Source organism: Panulirus ornatus, chromosome 20 (assembly GCF_036320965.1).
Source record: "Panulirus ornatus isolate Po-2019 chromosome 20, ASM3632096v1, whole genome shotgun sequence".
NCBI classification, from domain to species: Eukaryota; Metazoa; Arthropoda; class Malacostraca; order Decapoda; family Palinuridae; genus Panulirus; species Panulirus ornatus.
The window spans coordinates 47,644,057-47,668,358 of NC_092243.1; the positions used below are offsets into that span (position 1 = coordinate 47,644,057).

General features: G+C 42.4%; 1 protein-coding gene across 15 annotated transcripts in view; it reads right to left on the bottom strand.

The window, feature by feature from the left end:
- The window catches only part of LOC139755984 (uncharacterized), a 522,691-nt gene that overhangs the window by 459,016 nt on the left and 39,373 nt on the right, over positions 1-24,302 (bottom strand). For 14 of the 15 annotated variants that reach the window (XM_071674879.1, XM_071674874.1, XM_071674885.1 and 11 more), the window contains one exon: positions 18,311-18,414. In XM_071674879.1, coding sequence (XP_071530980.1) covers positions 18,311-18,414 — 104 coding nt within the window. Of the gene's footprint in view, positions 1-9,377; positions 9,421-18,310; positions 18,415-24,302 lie in introns of those variants that run through there. The other variant, XM_071674887.1, reaches the window with a different exon arrangement.

Below are 24,302 nucleotides of genomic sequence, written 5' to 3' on the forward strand. Positions count from 1 at the left end.
CCCCCCCCATACACATGTACATACACACGTCCACACACGCAAATATACATACCTACACAGCTTTCCATGGTTTACCCCAGACGCTTCACATGCCTTGATTCAATCCACTGACAGCACGTCAAACCCTGTATACCACATCGCTCCAATTCACTCTATTCCTTGCCCTCCTTTCACCCTCCTGCATGTTCAGGCCCCGATCACACAAAATCTTTTTCACTCCATCTTTCCACCTCCAATTTGGTCTCCCTCTTCTCCTCGTTCCCTCCACCTCCGACACATATATCCTCTTGGTCAATCTTTCCTCACTCATTCTCTCCATGTGCCCAAACCATTTCAAAACACCCTCTTCTGCTCTCTCAACCACGCTCTTTTTATTTCCACACATCTCTCTTACCCTTACGTTACTTACTCGATCAAACCACCTCACACCACACATTGTCCTCAAACATCTCATTTCCAGCACATCCATCCTCCATATATATATATATATATATATATATATATATATATATATATATATATATATATATATATATATATATCTTTCTTTTCTTTCTTTCAAACTATTCGCCATTTCCCGCATTAGCGAGGTAGCGTTAAGAACAGAGGACTGGGCCTTTGAGGGAATACCCTCACCTGGCCCAATTCTCTGTTCCTTCTTTTGAAAAAAAAAAAAAAAGAAAAATCTTTAGCAGATAGAACAGGGCCTCGCTATATCAAGACTCATTTACCTATCACTTTGTTACCACCATCATTTGAGAATAGTAAAGCCAAGCACCTCTCAAATTCAGGGAGTGTGGACCTACGAATTAACTTCATGAATTAGCTGCTCTTCTAATTCAGCAACAACTAACTTAAGACTCGAGCAACCAGTGGCAAGCCAGCCAGGTAGTGACGAGAGAGAACGACTACGGCAATACAGCGTTTGGTTCATCTGGCCTCCGTCTGCACCACACTGCACTGAACCAAGTGGCCGGAAGTCAGCACCACAAGTAAAGCATCCTCCTCGAAGGCTCAGAGTGGGGTGCCTAAATGTGTGTGGATGCAACCAAGATGTGAAGACCCTTACTGGAAAAACAATCACTCTTGAAGTAGAACCTTCAGACACAATTGAAAATGTGAAGGAAAATAGTGAAATTGGAGAAAAAATGTAGCTTAGACATTGAAGCTTATTGATACAGTGGTTAAATTGATGAGAACTGATATTGACGTTTGTGTAAATAAATTATACATTTCCTTTTTTCCATAGCCAGAGGTTGAACCATTATGTGACATTCATTTTTTTCATTCATTTCAAGCTAGAAGTTTCAGTTTTCTAAATTGTTTCTTACATTTTTCATATGTATATATATGTATGTGTGTGTGTGTGTATATGTGCATATGTATGTGTGTGTGTGTGTATGTGTATATGTGTATATATGTGTATATTATCCCTGGGGATAGGGGTGAAAGAATACTTCCCACGTATTCCTCGCGTGTCATAGAAAGCGACTAGAGGGGACGGGAGCGGGGGGCCAGAAATCCTCCCCTCCTTGTATTAACTTTCTAAAATGGGAAACAGAAGAAGGAGTCACGCGGGGAGTGCTCATCCTCCTCGAAGGCTCAGAGTGGGGTGCCTAAATGTGTGTGGATGTAACCAAGATGTGAAAAAAGGAGAGATAGGTAGTATGTTTGAGGAAAGGAACCTGGATGTTTTGGCTCTGAGTGAAACGAAGCTCAAGGGTAAAGGGGAAGAGTGGTTTGGGAATGTCTGGGGAGTAAAGTCAGGGGTTAGTGAGAGGACAAGAGCAAGGGAAGGAGTAGCAATACTCCTGAAACAGGAGTTGTGGGAGTATGTGATAGAGTGTAAGAAAGTAAATTCTCGATTAATATGGGTAAAACTGAAAGTTGATGGAGAGAGGTGGGTGATTATTGGTGCATATGCACCTGGGCATGAGAAGAAAGATCAAGAGAGGCAAGTGTTTTGGGAGCAGCTGAATGAGTGTGTTAGTGGTTTTGATGCACGAGACCGGGTTATAGTGATGGGTGATTTGAATGCAAAGGTGAGTAATGTGGCAGTTGAGGGAATAATTGGTATACATGGGGTGTTCATACATGGTGAAGAGCTTGTAGATTTATGTGCTGAAAAAGGACTGATGATTGGGAATACCTGGTTTAAAAAGCGAGATATACATAAGTATACTTATGTAAGTAGGAGAGATGGCCAGAGAGCGTTATTGGATTACATGTTAATTGACAGGCGTGCGAAAGAGAGACTTTTGGATGTTAATGTGCTGAGAGGTGCAACTGGAGGGATGTCTGATCATTATCTTGTGGAGGCTAAGGTGAAGATTTGTATGGGTTTTCAGAAGAGTGAATGTTGGGGTGAAGAGGGTGGAGAGAGTAAGTGAGCTTGAGCAGGAGACCTGTGTGAGGAAGTACCAGGAGAGACTGAGTACAGAATGGAAAAAGGTGAGAACAATGGAAGCAAGGGGAGTGGGGGAGGAATGGGATGTATTTAGGGAATCAGTGATGGATTGCGCAAAAGATGCTTGTGGCATGAGAAGAGTGGGAGGTGGGTTGATTAGAAAGGGTAGTGAGTGGTGGGATGAAGAAGTAAGATTATTAGTGAAAGAGAAGAGAGAGGCATTTGGACGATTTTTGCAGGGAAAAAATGCAATTGAGTGGGAGATGTATAAAAGAAAGAGACATGAGGTCAAGAGAAAGGTGCAAGAGGTGAAAAAAAGGGCAAATGAGAGTTGGGGTGAGAGAGTATCATTAAATTTTAGGGAGAATAAAAAGATGTTCTGGAAGGAGGTAAATAAAGTGCATAAGACAAGGGAGCAAATGGGAACTTCAGTGAAGGGCGCAAATGGGGAGGTGATAACAAGTAGTGGTGATGTGAAAAGGAGATGGAGTGAGTATTTTGAAGGTTTGTTGAATGTGTTTGATGATAGAGTGGCAGATATAGGGTGTTTTGGTCGAGGTGGTGTGCAAAATGAGAGGGTTAGGGAAAATGATTTGGTAAACAGAGAAGAGGTAGTGAAAGCTTTGCGGAAGATGAAAGCCAGCAAGGCAGCAGGTTTGGATGGTATTGCAGTGGAATTTATTAAAAAAGGGGGTGACTGTATTGTTGACTGGTTGGTAAGGTTATTTAATGTATGTATGACTGATGGTGAGGTGCCTGAGGATTGGCGGAATGTGAGCATAGTGCCATTGTACAAAGGCAAAGGGGATAAGAGTGAGTGCTCAAATTACAGAGGTATAAGTTTGAAGGAATAGTGGTTCCACCAATGTTGTATGGTTGCGAGGCATGGGCTATGGATAGAGTTGTGCGCAGGAGGATGGATGTGCTGGAAATGAGATGTTTGAGGACAATGTGTGGTGTGAGGTGGTTTGATCGAGTAAGTAACGTAAGGGTAAGAGAGATGTGTGGAAATAAAAAGAGCGTGGTTGAGAGAGCAGAAGAGGGTGTTTTGAAATGGTTTGGGCACATGGAGAGAATGAGTGAGGAAAGATTGACCAAGAGGATATATGTGTCGGAGGTGGAGGGAACGAGGAGAAGAGGGAGACCAAATTGGAGGTGGAAAGATGGAATGAAAAAGATTTTGTGTGATCGGGGCCTGAACATGCAGGAGGGTGAAAGGAGGGCAAGGAATAGAGTGAATTGGAGCGATGTGGTATACAGGGTTTGACGTGCTGTCAGTGGATTGAATCAAGGCATGTGAAGCGTCTGGGGTAAACCATGGAAAGCTGTGTAGGTATGTATATTTGCGTGTGTGGACGTGTGTATGTACATGTGTATGGGGGGGGGGTTGGGCCATTTCTTTCGTCTGTTTCCTTGCGCTACCTCGCAAACGCGGGAGACAGCGACAAAGTATAAAAAAAAAAAAAAAAAAAAAAAAAAAAAAGTTTGTTGAGTATTCCTGGTAAATTATATGGGAGGGTATTGATTGAGAGGGTGAAGGCATGTACAGAGCATCAGATTGGGGAAGAGCAGTGTGGTTTCAGAAGTGGTAGAGGATGTGTGGATCAGGTGTTTGCTTTGAAGAATGTATGTGAGAAATACTTAGAAAAGCAAATGGATTTGTATGTAGCATTTATGGATCTGGAGAAGGCATATGATAGAGTTGATAGAGATGCTCTGTGGAGGGTATTAAGAATATATGGTGTGGGAGGAAAGTTGTTAGAAGCAGTGAAAAGTTTTTCTCGAGGATGTAAGGCATGTGTACGTGTAGGAAGAGAGGAAAGTGATTGGTTCTCAGTGAATGTAGGTTTGCGGCAGGGGTGTGTGATGTCTCCATGGTTGTTTAATTTGTTTATGGATGGGGTTGTTAGGGAGGTAAATGCAAGAGTTTTGGAAGAGGGGCAAGTATGCAGTCTGTTGTAGAAGAGAGGGCTTGGGAAGTGAGTCAGTTGTTGTTCGCTGATGATACAGCGCTGGTGGCTGATTCCATGTGAGAAACTGCAGAAGCTGGTGACTGAGTTTGGTAAAGTGTGTGGAAGAAGAAAGTTAAGAGTAAATGTGAATAAGAGCAAGGTTATTAGGTACAGTAGGGTTGAGGTCAAGTCAATTGGGAGGTGAGTTTGAATGGAGAAAAACTGGAGGAAGTGAAGTAATTAGTTAACTGGGAGTGTATCTGGCAGCGATGGAACCATGGAAGCGGAAGTGGATCATAGGGTGGGGGAGGGGGCGAAAATTTTGGGAGCCTTGAAGAATGTGTGGAAGTCGAGAACATTATCTCAGAAAGCAAAAATGGGTATGTTTGAAGGAATAGTGGTTCCAACAATGTTGTATGGTTGCGAGGCGAGGCTATGGATAGGGAGGGGGGAGTTGTGTCGCCAGAGGATGGTCGCTGGAAATGAGAATGTTTGAGGACAATGTGTGGTGTGAGGTGGTTTGATCGAGTGAGTAACGTAAGGGTAAGAGAGATGTGTGGAAATAAAAAGAGCGTGGTTGAGAGAGCAGAAGAGGGTGTTTTGAAGTGGTTTGGGCACATGGAGAGAATGAGTGAGGAAGATTGACCAAGAGGATATATGTGTCGGGAGGTGGAGGGAACGAGGAGAAGAGGGAGACCAAATTGGAGGTGGAAAGATGGAGTGAAAAAGATTTTGTGTGATCGGGGGCCTGAGCATGCAGGAGGGTGAAAGGAGGGCAAGGAATAGAGTGAATTGGAGCGATGTGGTAACCGGGTTGACATGCTGTCAGTGGATTGAATCAAGGCATGTGAAGCGTCTGGGGTAAACCATGGAAAGCTGTGTAGGTATGTTATTTGCGTGTTTTTCGATCTGTGTGGAACGTGTTTTCTCGTGTATGTTTACATGTGTGATGGGGGGTGGGTTGGGCATTTCTTTCGTCTGTTTCCTTGCGCTACCTCGCAAACGCGGGAGACAGCGACAAAGTATAAAAAAAAAAAAAAAAAAAAAAAAAAAAGTTTGTTGAGTATTCCTGGTAAATTATATGGGAGGGTATTGATTGAGAGGGTGAAGGCATGTACAGGAGCATCAGATTGGGGAAGAGCAGTGTTGTTTCAGAAGTGGTAGAGGATGTGTGGATCAGGTGTTTGCTTTGAAGAATGTATGTGAGAAATACTTAGAAAAGCAAATGGATTTGTATGTAGCATTTATGGATCTGGAGAAGGCATATGATAGAGTTGATAGAGATGCTCTGTGGAGGGTATTAAGAATATATGGTGTGGGAGGAAAGTTGTTAGAAGCAGTGAAAAGTTTTTCTCGAGGATGTAAGGCATGTGTACATGTAGGAAGAGAGGAAAGTGATTGGTTCTCAGTGAATGTAGGTTTGCGGCAGGGGTGTGTGATGTCTCCATGGTTGTTTAATTTGTTTATTATGGGGTTATTAGGGAGGTGAATGCAAGAGTTTTGGAAGAGGGGCAAGTATGAAGTCTGTTGGGATGAGAGAGCTTGGGAAGTGAGTCAGTTGTTGTTCGCTGATGATACAGCGCTGGTGGCTGATTCCATGTGAGAAACTGCAGAAGCTGGTGACTGAGTTTGGTAAAGTGTGTGGAAGAAGAAAGTTAAGAGTAAATGTGAATAAGAGCAAGGTTATTAGGTACAGTAGGGTTGAGGGTCAAGTCAATTGGGAGGTGAGTTTGAATGGAGAAAAACTGGAGGAAGTGAAGTGTTTTAGATATCTGGGAGTGGATCTGGCAGGGATGGAACCATGGAAGCGGAAGTGGATCATAGGGTGGGGGAGGGGGCGAAAATTTTGGGAGCCTTGAAGAATGTGTGGAAGTCGAGAACATTATCTCAGAAAGCAAAAATGGGTATGTTTGAAGGAATAGTGGTTCCAACAATGTTGTATGGTTGCGAGGCGTGGGCTATGGATAGAGTTGTGCGCAGGAGGATGGATCTGCTGGAAATGAGATGTTTGAGGACAATGTGTGGTGTGAGGTGGTTTGATCGAGTGAGTAACGTAAGGGTAAGAGAGATGTGTGGAAATAAAAAGAGCGTGGTTGAGAGAGCAGAAGAGGGTGTTTTGAAGTGGTTTGGGCACATGGAGAGAATGAGTGAGGAAGATTGACCAAGAGGATATATGTGTCGGGAGGTGGAGGGAACGAGGAGAAGAGGGAGACCAAATTGGAGGTGGAAGATGGAATTACTTATTCTAGTTAGTGAAAAAGATTTTGTGTGATCGGGGGCCTGAGCATGCAGGAGGGTGAAAGGAGGGCAAGGAATAGAGTGAATTGGAGCGATGTGGTAACCGGGTTGACATGCTGTCAGTGGATTGAATCAAGGCATGTGAAGCGTCTGGGGTAAACCATGGAAAGCTGTGTAGGTATGTATATTTGCGTGTGGGGACGTTTATGTATATACATGTGTATGGGGGGGGTTGGGCCATTTCTTTCGTCTGTTTCCTTGCGCTACCTCGCAAACGCTGGAGACAGCGACAAAGTATAAAAAAAAAATATATATATTATATATATATATATATTATATATATGTATATTATCCCTGGGGATAGGGTGAAAGAATACTTCCCACATATTCCCTGCGTGTTGTAGAAGGCGACTAAAAGGGGAGGGAGCGGGGGGCTGGAAATCCTCCCCTCTCGGATTTTTTTTAATTTTCCAAAAGAAGGAACAGAGAATTGGGCCAGGTGAGGGTTATTCCCTCAAAGGCCCAGTCCTCTGTTCTTAACGCACCCTCGCTAAATGCAGGTAATGGCAATAGTTTGAAGAAAAAAAATATATGTATATGTTGAAATGTATGGGTATGTATAAGTGCATGTGTGGACATGCATGTATATACATGTGTATGTGGGTGGGTTGGGCTATTCCTTTCGTCAGTTTCCTTGCGCTACCTCACTAACGCGGGAGACAGCGACAAAGTATAATAATAAAAATGTATATATATGTATTGGTTGAAATGTATAGGTATGTATATGTGTGTGTGTGGATGTGTATATGTATATACATGTGTACATGGGTGGGTTTGGGCCATTCTTTTGTCTGTTTCCTTGTGCTACCTCGCTAATGCAGGAGACAGCAACAAAGTATAATAAAAAAAAAAGATCTGATAAGTATACCAGGAAGAGTGGTATGCAAGAGTGTTGATTGATAGAATGATGGAAGTGACTAAATGCAGAATATGTCACGAGCAAGGGGGTCTTATGAAAGTGTAATGGATGTGCGGATCAATATTGAGATGAAGATGACTGTGTAACGAATATTTAGCATGAACACTTAGTGTTAGGTAAGAAACTGTATGCATGTTTTATGGATCTGGAGAAAGCATACAACATAGTCTAGTGGAATGCTTTGAGGGATGTGTTAAGAATATATGGGTAGAGACATAACTGGTGCATGGTATGAAATGTAAAAAAGGAATCAATGCATGTATAAGAACGAATGGAGGGCTGAGCAAAAGTTTAGGGACATGAGTGTGAGGAAGGTCTGTGTAATGACACCATGGCTTTTAACACATCTGTGCATGAAGTGACAAGAGAGATGAAAACATCTATATAAAAAAAGGAGCTGAGATGCCATGCAGTGGTGAGGTACGGTGTTTATGCAATGCCTGTTTGCAAATGATACCATGCTGTTTGCAAAGAATGAATAAGAGTTGCAGAAGGCTGTGTGTTTAATGTGTGTAAGCATATGCAACTGAAGGTAAGTAGAAGTAAAGTAATGTTGTCTGAAAGGAAACCAAGTAAAAGTAATACGTAATCTGGGTAGACCCTATTTTGGGGTTGAATAATGATATAACCCCTATTGAGCAATATTTTTCTTAGATATTCACAAGGCTTGCCTAGAATATAACCAGTTCTGCATCAGTACATGAATCACATTAAAACCTTACCTTACCTTCCTTTCCAACAATCCCCTTTTATGGGGTTCCTGCAGTGCTCAGGACTCTGGCAACAGTCACTACAAGGGACCACAAGTCAAGAACTGTGGTGATAATTTGTTTATATGGAACAGTCACTGCAAGGGACGACAAGTCAAGAACTGTGGGGATAATGCATTTATATCTTTGTGGTCTGAGTGCAGGACAACTGCTCAGTGTATTCAGTGCAGAAGTTACATCTTGGGTATGAGGGTCTTGTAAGGTGGGTGATATGTGTTTGTTGTGTTTGAGTTATAGGTGATGTCCCAATGTAAATAGAAAAAAAAAAATAACTTGTTCATGCATGGGAGTGCTGTTTCAGAGAGATGAATGTCCTGGTGGAATAATGTTTAAGACTGGGTTTGGCATGGCATTTATCTAATACTCATTACAGTATGTAAACACTGTCAGTGTTGCATATGTCGGGGGAGGTGGCATCTCCAAAGTATGCAATGCAGAAGTGTGAAGCAAGGGTAAGCTTTTCATTTCTATTTAGGATTGGCTGGTCATTAAGATGCAGCTTCAGTGGGAAAGCCTACTCCTGCTGTAAACAACTGAGAGATAAGCATGTTGAAAGTGGGACTGTGATGGGAACATTTTCATTTTGTTGTGCAAAGTATGGATGTCAGTGGTTAATGGACAACTACTGATTGTTCTAAGTACTCTGTTTTGTGTGGTCTGCAGCTCTGTTATATCTGCTTTTGAAAGGGTTGATGACTAGGCAAGTGAGGCATAGTTTAAGGTAAAGCAGATGAACTGTTTGTGAAGGGACAAAAGAATTCTTTTCCTTGTCCAAAAAACTGGTGCTGGTAAGGGTTCCAAGGGCAATTTACGTTAGTCATGGCCAGAGCTTGATGTCTGCTGTGTGGGAAATGAATATCAAGTCTCTGCCAAGAATGTAACAGAGAATATTCGAAGTATATTTTCATTAGAAGTGGTACATCACTCAAGGTTATGGGAGGGTACAGGTTGGACTCAACATTTTCATTCAATATCACGATTAGACAACAAATACTCAAAAAATATATACATAAGGACTTCAATGCACTTACCTTAGCTCTGAGAGATGCAAGAGTATGGCAGAACGTTAGCACTATGATTGTTCCATGATAAATGACAGCATAACCATCTGCCATCTTGACCCATTGATTACACCTGACTGTAAGGGAAAAAATACAATAATTATTTACAATTTTCATGAGCTCTGTAGCTCCAAAGTAGCGCTATTCCAGTAGCTGAAAAAAGTAATCACCATTCAAATACTTAATCATTTTAGTCGCCTTCTACGACACGCAGGGAATACGAGGGAAGCATCCTTAATCCCCCATCCCCAGGATAATAACATTTTTTTTTTTGCTTTGTCGCTGTCTCCCGCGTTTGCGAGGTAGCGCAAGGAAACAGACGAAAGAAATGGCCCAACCCACCCCCATACACATGTATATACATGCACGTCCACACACGCAATATACATACCTACACAGCTTTCCATGGTTTACCCCAGACGCTTCACATGCCCTGATTCAATCCACTGACAGCACGTCAACCCCGGTATACCACATCGATCCAATTCACTCTATTCCTTGCTCTCCTTTCACCTCCTGCATGTTCAGGCCCCGATCACACAAAATCTTTTTCACTCCATCTTTCCACCTCCAATTTGGTCCTCCCACTTCTCCTCATTCCCTCCACCTCCGACACATATATCCTCTTGGTCAATCTTTCCTCACTCATTCTCTCCATGGGACCAAACCATTTCAAAACACCCTCTTCTGCTCTCTCAACCACGCTCTTTTTATTTACACACATCTCTCTTACCCTTACATTACTTACTCGATCAAACCACGTCACACCACACATTGTCCTCAAACATCTCATTTCCAGCACATCCACCCTCCTGCGCACAACTCTATCCATAGCCCACGCCTAGCAACCATACAACATTGTTGGAACCACTACTCCTTCAAACATACCCATTTTTGCTTTCCGAGATAATGTTCTCAACTTCCACACATTCCTCAAGGCTCCCAGGATTTTCGCCCCCTCCCCCACCCTATGATTCACTTCATATATATATATATTCTTTTTTTTTTGCGCTGTCTCCCGCGTTTGCGAGGTAGCGCAAGGAAACAGACGAAAGAAATGGCCCAACCCACCCCTATACACATGTATATACATACGTCCACACACACAAATATACGTACCTACACAGCTTTCCATGGTTCACCCCAGACGCTTCACATGCCCTGATTCAATCCACTGACATCACGTCAACCCCTGTATACCAACATCGCTCCAATTCACTCTATTCCTTGCCCTCCTTTCACCCTCCTGCATGTTCAGGCCCCGATCACACAAAATCTTTTTCACTCCATCTTTCCACCTCCAATTTGGTCTCCCTTCTCCTCGTTCCCTCCACCTCCGACACATATATCCTCTTGGTCAATCTTTCCTCACTCATTCTCTCCCATGTGCCAAACCATTTCAAAACACCCTCTTCTGCTCTCTCAACCACGCTCTTTTTATTTCCACACATCTCTCTTACCCTTACGTTACTTACTCGATCAAACCACCTCACACCACACATTGTCCTCAAACATCTCATTTCCAGCACATCCATCCTCCATATATATATATATATATATATATATATATATATATATATATATATATATATATATATATATATATATATATCTTTTCTTTTCTTTTCTTTCAAACTATTCGCCATTTCCCGCATTAGCGAGGTAGCGTTAAGAACAGAGGACTGGGCCTTTGAGGGAATACCCTCACCTGGCCCAATTCTCTGTTCCTTCTTTTGAAAAAAAAAAAATCTTTAGCAGATAGAACAGGGCCTCGCTATATCAAGACTCATTTACCTATCACTTTTGTTACCACCATCATTTGAGAATAGTAAAGCCAAGCACCTCTCAAATTCAGGGAGTGTGGACCTACGACTTAACTTCATGAATTAGCTGCTCTTCTAATTCAGCAACAACTAACTTAAGACTCGAGCAACCAGTGGCAAGCCAGCCAGGTAGTGACGAGAGAGAACGACTACGGCAATACAGCGTTTGGTTCATCTGGCCTCCGTCTGCACCACACTGCACTGAACCAAGTGGCCGGAAGTCAGCACCACAAGTAAAGCATCCTCCTCGAAGGCTCAGAGTGGGGTGCCTAAATGTGTGTGGATGCAACCAAGATGTGAAGACCCTTACTGGAAAAACAATCACTCTTGAAGTAGAACCTTCAGACACAATTGAAAATGTGAAGGAAAATAGTGAAATTGGAGAAAAAATGTAGCTTAGACATTGAAGCTTATTGATACAGTGGTTAAATTGATGAGAACTGATATTGACGTTTGTGTAAATAAATTATACATTTCCTTTTTTCCATAGCCAGAGGCTGAACCATTATGTGACATTCATTTTTTTCATTCATTTCAAGCTAGAAGTTTCAGTTTTCTAAATTGTTTCTTACATTTTTCATATGTATATATATATGTATGTGTGTGTGTGTGTATATGTGCATATGTATGTGTGTGTGTGTGTATGTGTATATGTGTATATATGTGTATATTATCCCTGGGGATAGGGGTGAAAGAATACTTCCCACGTATTCCTCGCGTGTCATAGAAAGCGACTAGAGGGGACGGGAGCGGGGGGCCAGAAATCCTCCCCTCCTTGTATTAACTTTCTAAAATGGGAAACAGAAGAAGGAGTCACGCGGGGAGTGCTCATCCTCCTCGAAGGCTCAGAGTGGGGTGCCTAAATGTGTGTGGATGTAACCAAGATGTGAAAAAAGGAGAGATAGGTAGTATGTTTGAGGAAAGGAACCTGGATGTTTTGGCTCTGAGTGAAACGAAGCTCAAGGGTAAAGGGGAAGAGTGGTTTGGGAATGTCTGGGGAGTAAAGTCAGGGGTTAGTGAGAGGACAAGAGCAAGGGAAGGAGTAGCAATACTCCTGAAACAGGAGTTGTGGGAGTATGTGATAGAGTGTAAGAAAGTAAATTCTCGATTAATATGGGTAAAACTGAAAGTTGATGGAGAGAGGTGGGTGATTATTGGTGCATATGCACCTGGGCATGAGAAGAAAGATCAAGAGAGGCAAGTGTTTTGGGAGCAGCTGAATGAGTGTGTTAGTGGTTTTGATGCACGAGACCGGGTTATAGTGATGGGTGATTTGAATGCAAAGGTGAGTAATGTGGCAGTTGAGGGAATAATTGGTATACATGGGGTGTTCAGTGTTGTAAATGGAAATGGTGAAGAGCTTGTAGATTTATGTGCTGAAAAAGGACTGATGATTGGGAATACCTGGTTTAAAAAGCGAGATATACATAAGTATACTTATGTAAGTAGGAGAGATGGCCAGAGAGCATTATTGGATTACATGTTAATTGACAGGCGTGCGAAAGAGAGACTTTTGGATGTTAATGTGATGAGAGGTGCAACTGGAGGGATGTCTGATCATTATCTTGTGGAGGCTAAGGTGAAGATTTGTATGGGTTTTCAGAAGAGTGAATGTTGGGGTGAAGAGGGTGGTGAGAGTAAGTGAGCTTGAGCAGGAGACCTGTGTGAGGAAGTACCAGGAGAGACTGAGTACAGAATGGAAAAAGGTGAGAACAATGGAAGCAAGGGGAGTGGGGGAGGAATGGGATGTATTTAGGGAATCAGTGATGGATTGCGCAAAAGATGCTTGTGGCATGAGAAGAGTGGGAGGTGGGTTGATTAGAAAGGGTAGTGAGTGGTGGGATGAAGAAGTAAGATTATTAGTGAAAGAGAAGAGAGAGGCATTTGGACGATTTTTGCAGGGAAAAAATGCAATTGAGTGGGAGATGTATAAAAGAAAGAGACATGAGGTCAAGAGAAAGGTGCAAGAGGTGAAAAAAAGGGCAAATGAGAGTTGGGGTGAGAGAGTATCATTAAATTTTAGGGAGAATAAAAAGATGTTCTGGAAGGAGGTAAATAAAGTGCATAAGACAAGGGAGCAAATGGGAACTTCAGTGAAGGGCGCAAATGGGGAGGTGATAACAAGTAGTGGTGATGTGAAAAGGAGATGGAGTGAGTATTTTGAAGGTTTGTTGAATGTGTTTGATGATAGAGTGGCAGATATAGGGTGTTTTGGTCGAGGTGGTGTGCAAAATGAGAGGGTTAGGGAAAATGATTTGGTAAACAGAGAAGAGGTAGTGAAAGCTTTGCGGAAGATGAAAGCCAGCAAGGCAGCAGGTTTGGATGGTATTGCAGTGGAATTTATTAAAAAAGGGGGTGACTGTATTGTTGACTGGTTGGTAAGGTTATTTAATGTATGTATGACTGATGGTGAGGTGCCTGAGGATTGGCGGAATGTGAGCATAGTGCCATTGTACAAAGGCAAAGGGGATAAGAGTGAGTGCTCAAATTACAGAGGTATAAGTTTGAAGGAATAGTGGTTCCACCAATGTTGTATGGTTGCGAGGCATGGGCTATGGATAGAGTTGTGCGCAGGAGGATGGATGTGCTGGAAATGAGATGTTTGAGGACAATGTGTGGTGTGAGGTGGTTTGATCGAGTAAGTAACGTAAGGGTAAGAGAGATGTGTGGAAATAAAAAGAGCGTGGTTGAGAGAGCAGAAGAGGGTGTTTTGAAATGGTTTGGGCACATGGAGAGAATGAGTGAGGAAAGATTGACCAAGAGGATATATGTGTCGGAGGTGGAGGGAACGAGGAGAAGAGGGAGACCAAATTGGAGGTGGAAAGATGGAATGAAAAAGATTTTGTGTGATCGGGGCCTGAACATGCAGGAGGGTGAAAGGAGGGCAAGGAATAGAGTGAATTGGAGCGATGTGGTATACAGGGTTTGACGTGCTGTCAGTGGATTGAATCAAGGCATGTGAAGCGTCTGGGGTAAACCATGGAAAGCTGTGTAGGTATGTATATTTGCGTGTGTGGACGTGTGTATGTACATGTGTATGGGGGGGGGGTTGGGCCATTTCTTTCGTCTGTTTCCTTGCGCTACCTCGCAAACGCGGGAGACAGCGACAAAGTATAAAAAAAAAAAAAAAAAAAAAAAAAAAAAAGTTTGTTGAGTATTCCTGGTAAATTATATGGGAGGGTATTGATTGAGAGGGTGAAGGCATGTACAGAGCATCAGATTGGGGAAGAGCAGTGTGGTTTCAGAAGTGGTAGAGGATGTGTGGATCAGGTGTTTGCTTTGAAGAATGTATGTGAGAAATACTTAGAAAAGCAAATGGATTTGTATGTAGCATTTATGGATCTGGAGAAGGCATATGATAGAGTTGATAGAGATGCTCTGTGGAGGGTATTAAGAATATATGGTGTGGGAGGAAAGTTGTTAGAAGCAGTGAAAAGTTTTTCTCGAGGATGTAAGGCATGTGTACATGTAGGAAGAGAGGAAAGTGATTGGTTCTCAGTGAATGTAGGTTTGCGGCAGGGGTGTGTGATGTCTCCATGGTTGTTTAATTTGTTTATGGATGGGGTTGTTAAGGAGGTAAATGCAAGAGTTTTGGGAAGAGGGGCAAGTATGAAGTCTGTTGGGGATGAGAGAGCTTGGGAAGTGAGTCAGTTGTTGTTCGCTGATGATACAGCGCTGGTGGCTGATTCATGTGAGAAACTGCAGAAGCTGGTGACTGAGTTTGGTAAAGTGTGTGGAAGAAGAAAGTTAAGAGTAAATGTGAATAAGAGCAAGGTTATTAGGTACAGTAGGGTTGAGGGTCAAGTCAATTGGGAGGTGAGTTTGAATGGAGAAAAACTGGAGGAAGTGAAGTGTTTTAGATATCTGGGAGTGGATCTGGCAGCGGATGGAACCATGGAAGCGGAAGTGGATCATAGGGTGGGGGAGGGGGCGAAAATTTTGGGAGCCTTGAAGAATGTGTGGAAGTCGAGAACATTATCTCAGAAAGCAAAAATGGGTATGTTTGAAGGAATAGTGGTTCCAACAATGTTGTATGGTTGCGAGGCTTGGGCTATGGATAGAGTTGTGCGCAGGAGGATGGATCTGCTGGAAATGAGATGTTTGAGGACAATGTGTGGTGTGAGGTGGTTTGATCGAGTGAGTAACGTAAGGGTAAGAGAGATGTGTGGAAATAAAAAGAGCGTGGTTGAGAGAGCAGAAGAGGGTGTTTTGAAGTGGTTTGGGCACATGGAGAGAATGAGTGAGGAAAGATTGACCAAGAGGATATATGTGTCGGAGGTGGAGGGAACGAGGAGAAGAGGGAGACCAAATTGGAGGTGGAAAGATGGAGTGAAAAAGATTTTGTGTGATCGGGGCCTGAGCATGCAGGAGGGTGAAAGGAGGGCAAGGAATAGAGTGAATTGGAGCGATGTGGTATACCGGGGTTGACATGCTGTCAGTGGATTGAATCAAGGCATGTGAAGCGTCTGGGGTAAACCATGGAAAGCTGTGTAGGTATGTATATTTGCGTGTGTGGACGTATGTATATACATGTGTATGGGGGGGGTTGGGCCATTTCTTTCGTCTGTTTCCTTGCGCTACCTCGCAAACGCTGGAGACAGCGACAAAGTATAAAAAAAAATATATATATATATATATATATATATATATATATATATGTATATTATCCCTGGGGATAGGGGATTAAGAATACTTCCCACATATTCCCTGCGTGTTGTAGAAGGCGACTAAAAGGGGAGGGAGCGGGGGGCTGGAAATCCTCCCCTCTCGGATTTTTTTTAATTTTCCAAAAGAAGGAACAGAGAATTGGGCCAGGTGAGGGTATTCCCTCAAAGGCCCAGTCCTCTGTTCTTAACGCTACCTCGCTAATGCGGGAAATGGCAAATAGTTTGAAAAAAAAAATATATGTATATGTTGAAATGTATGGGTATGTATAAGTGCATGTGTGGACATGCATGTATATACATGTGTATGTGGGTGGGTTGGGCTATTCTTTCGTCAGTTTCCTTGCGCTACCTCACTAACGCGGGAGACAGCGACAAAGTATAATAATAAAAATGTATATATATGTATTGGTTGAAATGTATAGGTATGTATATGTGTGTGTGTGGATGTGTATGTATATACATGTGTACATGGGTGGGTTGGGCCATTCTTTTGTCTGTTTCCTTGTGCTACCTCGCTAATGCAGGAGACAGCAACAAAGTATAATAAAAAAAAGATCTGATAAGTATACCAGGAAGAGTGTATGCAAGAGTGTTGATTGATAGAATGATGGAAGTGACTAAATGCAGAATATGTCACGAGCAAGGGGGTCTTATGAAATGTAAGGGATGTGCGGATCAGATTATTGAGATGAAGATGACTGTGTACGAATATTTAGCATGAACACTTAGTGTTAGGTAAGAAACTGTATGCATGTTTTATGGATCTGGAGAAAGCATACAACATAGTCTAGTGGAATGCTTTGAGGGATGTGTTAAGAATATATGGGTAGAGACATAACTGGTGCATGGTATGAAATGTAAAAAAGGAATCAATGCATGTATAAGAACGAATGGAGGGCTGAGCAAAAGTTTAGGGACATGAGTGTGAGGAAGGTCTGTGTAATGACACCATGGCTTTTAACACATCTGTGCATGAAGTGACAAGAGAGATGAAAACATCTATATAAAAAAAGGAGCTGAGATGCCTTGCAGTGGTGAGGTACGGTGGTTTATGCAATGCCTGTTTGCAAATGATACCATGCTGTTTGCAAAGAATGAATAAGAGTTGCAGAAGGCTGTGTGTTTAATGTGTGTAAGCATATGCAACTGAAGGTAAGTAGAAGTAAAGTAATGTTGTCTGAAAGGAAACCAAGTAAAAGTAATCTGTAATCTGTAGACCCTATTTTGGGGTTGAATAATGATATAACCCCTATTGAGCAATATTTTTCTTAGATATTCACAAGGCTTGCCTAGAAGTAAAACAAGTTCTGCATCAGTAACATGATCACATTATAAACCTTACCTTACCTTCCTTTCCAACAATCCCCTTTTATGGGGTTCCTGCAGTGCTCAGGACTCTGGCAACAGTCACTACAAGGGACCACAAGTCAAGAACTGTGGTGATAATTTGTTTATATGGAACAGTCACTGCAAGGGACGACAAGTCAAGAACTGTGGGGATAATGCATTTATATCTTTGTGGTCTGAGTGCAGGACAACTGCTCAGTGTATTCAGTGCAGAAGTTACATCTTGGGTATGAGGGTCTTGTAATGTGGTGATTATGTGTTTGTTGTGTTTGAGTTATAGGTGATGTCCCAAATGTACATGAAAAAACATAACTTGTTCATGCATTGGGAGTGCAGTTTCAGAGAGATGAATGTCTGGTGGAATAATGTTTAAGACTGGGTTTGGCAGGCATTTATCTAATACTCATTACAGTATGTAAACACTGTCAGTGTTGCATATGTCGGGGGAGGGTGGCATCTGCAAGTATGCAATGCAGAAGTGTGAAGCAAGGGTAAGCTTTTCATTTCTATTTAGGATTGGCTGGTCATTAAGATGCAGCTTCAGTGGGAAAGCCTACTCCTGCTGTAAACAACTGAGAGATAAGCATGTTGAAGTGGGACTGTGATGGGAACATTTTCATTTTGTTGTGCAAGTATGGATGTCAGTGGTTAATGGACAACTACTGATTGTTCTAAGTACTCTGTTTTGTGTGGTCTGCAGCTCTGTTATATCTGCTTTTGAAAGGGTTGATGACTAGGCAAGTGAGGCATAGTTTAAGGTAAAGCAGATGAACTGTTTGTGAAGGGACAAAAGAATTCTTTTCCTTGTCCAAAAACTGGTGCTGGTAAGGGTTCCAAGGGCATTTACTTTATTCATGGCAGAGCGTTGATGTCTGCTGTGTGGGAAATGAATATCAAGTCTCTGCCAAGAATGTAACAGAGAATATTCGAAGTATATTTTCATTAGAAGTGGTACATCACTCAAGGTTATGGGAGGGTACAGGTTGGACTCAACATTTTCATTCAATATCACAAGTAGACAACAAATACTCAAAAAATATATACATAAGGACTTCAATGCACTTACCTTAGCTCTGAGAGATGCAAGAGTATGGCAGAACGTAGCACTATGATTGTTCCATGATAATGACAGCATACCATCTGCCATCTTGACCCATTGATTACACCTGACTGTAAGGGAAAAAATACAATAATTATTTACAATTTTCATGAGCTTCTGTAGCTCCAAAGTAGCGCTATTCCAGTAGCTGAAAAAAGTAATCACCATTCAAATACTTAATCATTTTAGTCGCCTTCTACGACACGCAGGGAATACGAGGGAAGCATCCTTAATCCCCATCCCCAGGGATAATATACATTTTTTTTTTTTTTGCTTTGTCGCTGTCTCCCGCGTTTGCGAGGTAGCGCAAGGAAACAGACGAAAGAAATGGCCCAACCCACCCCCATACACATGTATATACATGCACGTCCACACACGCAAATATACATACCTACACAGCTTTCCATGGTTTACCCCAGACGCTTCACATGCCCTGATTCAATCCACTGACAGCACGTCAACCCCGGTATACCACATCGATCCAATTCACTCTATTCCTTGCTCTCCTTTCACCCTCCTGCATGTTCAGGCCCCGATCACACAAAATCTTTTTCACTCCATCTTTCCACCTCCAATTTGGTCTCCCACTTCTCCTCATTCCCTCCACCTCCGACACATATATCCTCTTGGTCAATCTTTCCTCACTCATTCTCTCCATGGGACCAAACCATTTCAAAACACCCTCTTCTGCTCTCTCAACCACGCTCTTTTTATTTACACACATCTCTCTTACCCTTACATTACTTACTCGATCAAACCACCTCACACCACACATTGTCCTCAAACATCTCATTTCCAGCACATCCACCCTCCTGCGCACAACTCTATCCATAGCCCACGCCTCGCAACCATACAACATTGTTGGAACCACTACTCCTTCAAACATACCCATTTTTGCTTTCCGAGATAATGTTCTCAACTTCCACACATTCCTCAAGGCTCCCAGGATTTTCGCCCCCTCCCCCACCCTATGATTCACTTCATATATATATATATTCTTTTTTTTTTGCGCTGTCTCCCGCGTTTGCGAGGTAGCGCAAGGAAACAGACGAAAGAAATGGCCCAACCCACCCCCATACACATGTATATACATACGTCCACACACACAAATATACGTACCTACACAGCTTTCCATGGTTCACCCCAGACGCTTCACATGCCCTGATTCAATCCACTGACATCACGTCAACCCCGGTATACCACATCGATCCAATTCACTCTATTCCTTGCCCGCCTTTCACCCTCCTGCATGTTCAGGCCCCGATCACACAAAATCTTTTTCATTCCATCTTTCCACCTCCAATTTGGTCTCCCACTTCTCCTCGTTCCCTCCACCTCCGACACATATATCCTCTTGGTCAATCTTTCCTCACTCATTCTCTCCATGCGACCAAACCATTTCAAAACACCCTCTTCTGCTCTCTCAACCACGCTCTTTTTATTTCCACACATCTCTCTTACCCTTACGTTACTCACTCGATCAAACCACCTCACACCATACATTGTCCTCAAACATCTCATTTCCAGCACATCCATCCTCCTGCGCACAACTCTATCCATAGCCCACGCCTCGCAACCATACAACATCGTTGGAACCACTATTCCTTCAAACATACCCATTTTTGCTTTCCAAGATAATGTTCTCGACTTCCACACATTCTTCAAGGCTCCCAGGATTTTCGCCCCCTCCCCCACCCTATGATCTACTTCCGCTTCCATGGTTCCATCCGCTGCAAGATCCACTCCCAGATATCTAAAACACTTTACTTCCTCCAGTTTTTCTCCATTCAAACTTACCTCCCAATTGACTTGACCCTCAACCCTACTGTACCTAATTACCTTGCTCTTATTCACATTTACTCTTAACTTTCTTCTTTCACACACTTTACCAAACTCAGTCACCAGCTTCTGCAGTTTCTCACATGAATCAGCCACCAGCGCTGTATCATCAGCGAACAACAACTGACTCACTTCCCAAGCTCTCTCATCCCCAACAGACTTCATACTTGCCCCTCTTTCCAAAACTCTTGCATTCACCTCCCTAACATATATATGAACAGTATTCCTACTTGGCTGATAAAACTTCTATACATATTAAACAGCCGCTCACAAGAAAATTACTTATTGAACCTACACGGAACTCCTAGCTTCTGGGATACAGGCTTTGTAATGTTGATTATGTGGGGTATCTAGGTCAGGGCGGAGGGTATGGCAATACTCAACATGTCTGTGTTATCATGGGAAGGAATTATAATATTTTGAAATTGAACAGAGAGAAGCAAATCATTCTTACAAAGATACATAGGGAAAAACTGGATTTTAAAACTATAAAATTTTACATGTTTACTGCTTCCTCCATCCAAAATGTTGCACTAATCCAAACTGAAGGACGAAATATGATGTGCACAAGAAAGAAAAAGAGTATTACATGGAGAAAGGGAGGAAAAGAGAGTTGAAGTATGTAAAGTGAAACAATCAGCACCCTGAGGAATACCACCAATATTAGAATGGGAGGGAGAAGTTACTCCATCAATGAAAACTGCTATAGAGCAGCCAGAGTAGAAAATATGCATCAGAGAACAGAGAGAAGTAGTGAAACCAAAGGTAGGGAGTTCTGAAAGCAATGACTTCTGCAAACCTTGTCAGACGCTTTGGAGATGTTGAGGCTATGATGAAAGTTTCACCAAAATTCCTGAGAAGGACCAGAAGTGAGTCACATAGAAAAGAATATCACCAGTAGACCTTGCTCTGCAACATCTGTACTGGTGATCTGATAGATTATGGGATTCTAAATATTTAAGAGTTTAGGAGAGTTTTAGAGACTATGGAGATAGCAGAAGTGTTAGCCATGGGGCAATAGTTGGTGGAGTGGTCTTTCTTAATGGGATGGTCTGCACAAAAGGTATGTTTTCAAGCAGAGGGGAAAGTCGAGGTTTTTGGACAGAAGTAAAACAGGTGAGCAAGGACTGGTACTAGCTCATATGTGCACTCCCTTAGAACTCAGCCATGCACTTTGTTCAAGTAAATCTGGGAGAGTACCTGGAAAACCCTCTGTGAGGAGAATACAAGAGATGGCATAAGTTCAGTGGGACAATATGGATGTGGATGAATAGAAGCTGAATCATCCAAAGTTGAGTATGAGGAAACAGAGTGCCAAAGAAGCAGTTTCATTTGATGCACAAATAGCAACAGATTGATCAGATCGGAAAAGAGGAAGAAAAGTTTAATTACAGAAGTCAATGGAGATGCTTTAGGTTAAGGAACAGAAGGATTAGCAAGCAAAAGTCATCAGCACACTTTTCTCTTATGAAACTAGGCTATGCTCTCTGAAGAACAGCTCTGCAATGATTCTGAGCAGAAATGAAAGTGGAGTAGGTGCCAAGGGAAGGGAAGAGGTTTATGGTCCAGTACACACCACTCCTGAGGTAATGGGCATCACAGCAAGTGATCTAATCATAGCTGAGGAGAAAAAGATTTGTAAAAAGATGGGATTTAGGACACTATCGCATCCAAGAAAATCTCAGCTCTACAGTCATCACAATATGAGGTATCCTGTCTAAAGAAGCAGTTTTCATCCCAGGGAAAGTCAATAAATAAGTTATGCACGAATAACCTTTGAGCCTTCCCAAAGTGCCAAATTTGGCAATTCTGGGGGGGGGATGGGGGATAGAGAACAGGCAAGCCCAATTAGAATTAAAAGAAATAAGGGGGCAGAAATAGTGTATGAATAGTGGGAGGTCAAGTGTGTTAGAAGAGTAGTTGTGATGCTATGGAACTCATGTAGGGTGTCTAAATAAGTGTTCCAAATCATTAAGGAGAGAAAATGAAAACACCTCAGCTCCAAAAGGATCATCTCATCCTTGTGGTATTTACTCAAATCCCTTGCACAAAGGATCTCAGTGTGTGGATGTAAAGGAAACAGAGCTTTCAGGTCTAAAGCTCAGAACATTTATGTAAATAAGACAATGTAGCTGAGCTAGAGCCATCTCAAGCAAATAAAGGATGGCTAAATAAGTTTGTCCAATGTCAGAAGCTACATGCTGTGAAGGTAACGGGAAAATCCACCGGTGCTATGTGCAATTTTTCCTTGTGCGAGGTTTTTGCTTAACATAACTCCATCCTTGGAGCAGAAAAGATGATACAGATTATAGGTGGAGATCTGACAGTGCAAAGAAAAAGCAGCCTAAGACAGATGGATTTCAGAGAGAAAAAATCAAGGAAGGAGATAAATAAGTGGTGTTTAACAGAAGGAAATTTATGATTAAGATCACAAATGTTGCAGAAACGGATAGGAAAAGAACCTGGTCTAGAAGCTGAAACTATGGAAGTGGGATGGATCCCAGTTCCATGATGATGGTCAAGTGGGCCCTGGAATCTGCTTAGCCCCTCTTGACTGGTAGCACCACTCTGAACTGGTACCATAAAATTATTTGATGGTTGTACTGCCATATATGAAATAGAGAAAAGTTATTTTTTTTATCTATTATACTTAACTGCCATCTCCTGTGTTAGCAAGGTAGCACAAGGAAACAGACAAAGAATGGCCCAACTCACCCACATATACATGTATACACATAAACGCCCACACACGCACATATACATACCTATACATCTCAACGTATACATACATATACATATATACACATGCAACCATCCATACTTGCTGCCTTCATCCATTCCCGTTGCCATCCCGCCACACACGAAACAGCATCTGCCCCCCTCTTCCAGCGAGGCAGCACCAGGAACAGAAAAAACAAAAAAGGCCACATTTGTTCAAACTCAGTCTCTAGCTGTCATGTGTAATGCACCAAAACTGCAGCTCCCTTTCTACATCCAGGCCCCACAGACCTTTCCATGGTTTACCTTAGATGCTTCACATGCCCTGGTTCAATCCAGTGACAGCACATCGACCCCGGTATACCACATCACTCCAATTCACTGCTCAAATCTTTTTTTCACTCCATCCTTCCACCTCCAATTTGGTCTCCCACTTCTCCTTCTTCCCTCCACCTTTGACACTCATATCCTCTTTGTCAATCTTTCCTCACTCATTCTCTCCATGTGTCCAAACCATTTCAACACACCCTCTTCTGCTCTCTCAAGCACTCTCTTTTTATTACCACACATCTCTCTTACCCTTTCATTATTTACTCGATCAAACAACCTCTCACCACATTTTGTCCTCAAACATTTAATTTCTAACACATCCACCCTCCTCCGCACAACCCTATCTATAGTACATGCCTCGCAACCATATAATATTGCTGGAACCACTATTCCTTCAAACATACCCATTTTTGCTATCAGAGGTAATGTTATCACCTTCCACACTTTCTTCAACGCTCCCAGAACTTTCGCCCTCTTCCCCACCCTGTGACTCACTTCTGCTTCCATGGTTCCATCCGCTACTAAGTCTACTTCCCAGATATCTAAAAAACTTCACTTCCTCCAGTCTTTCTCCATTCAAATTTACCTCCCAATCAACTCGTTCCTAAACCCTACTGAACCTAATAACCTTGCTCTTATTCACGTTTACTCTCAACTTTCTTCTTTCATACACTTTACCAAACTCAGTCAACAACTTCTGCAGTTTCTCACCCAAATCAGCCACCAGCGCTGTATCATCAGCAAATAACAACTGACTCACTTCCTAAGCCCTCTCATCCACAACAGACAGCATACTTGCCCCTCTTTCCAAAACTCTTGGACTCACCTCCCTAACCAACCCATCCACAAACAAATTAAACAACCATGGAGACATCATGCACCCCTGACGCAAACCGACATTCCCTGGGAACCAATCACTTTTCTCTCTTCCTACACGTACACATGCCTTACATCACTGGTAAATACTTTTCACTGCTTCTAGCAACTTACCTCCCACACCATATACTCTTAAAACCTTCCACAAAGCATCTCTATCCACCCTATCATATGCCTTCTCCAGATCCATAAATGC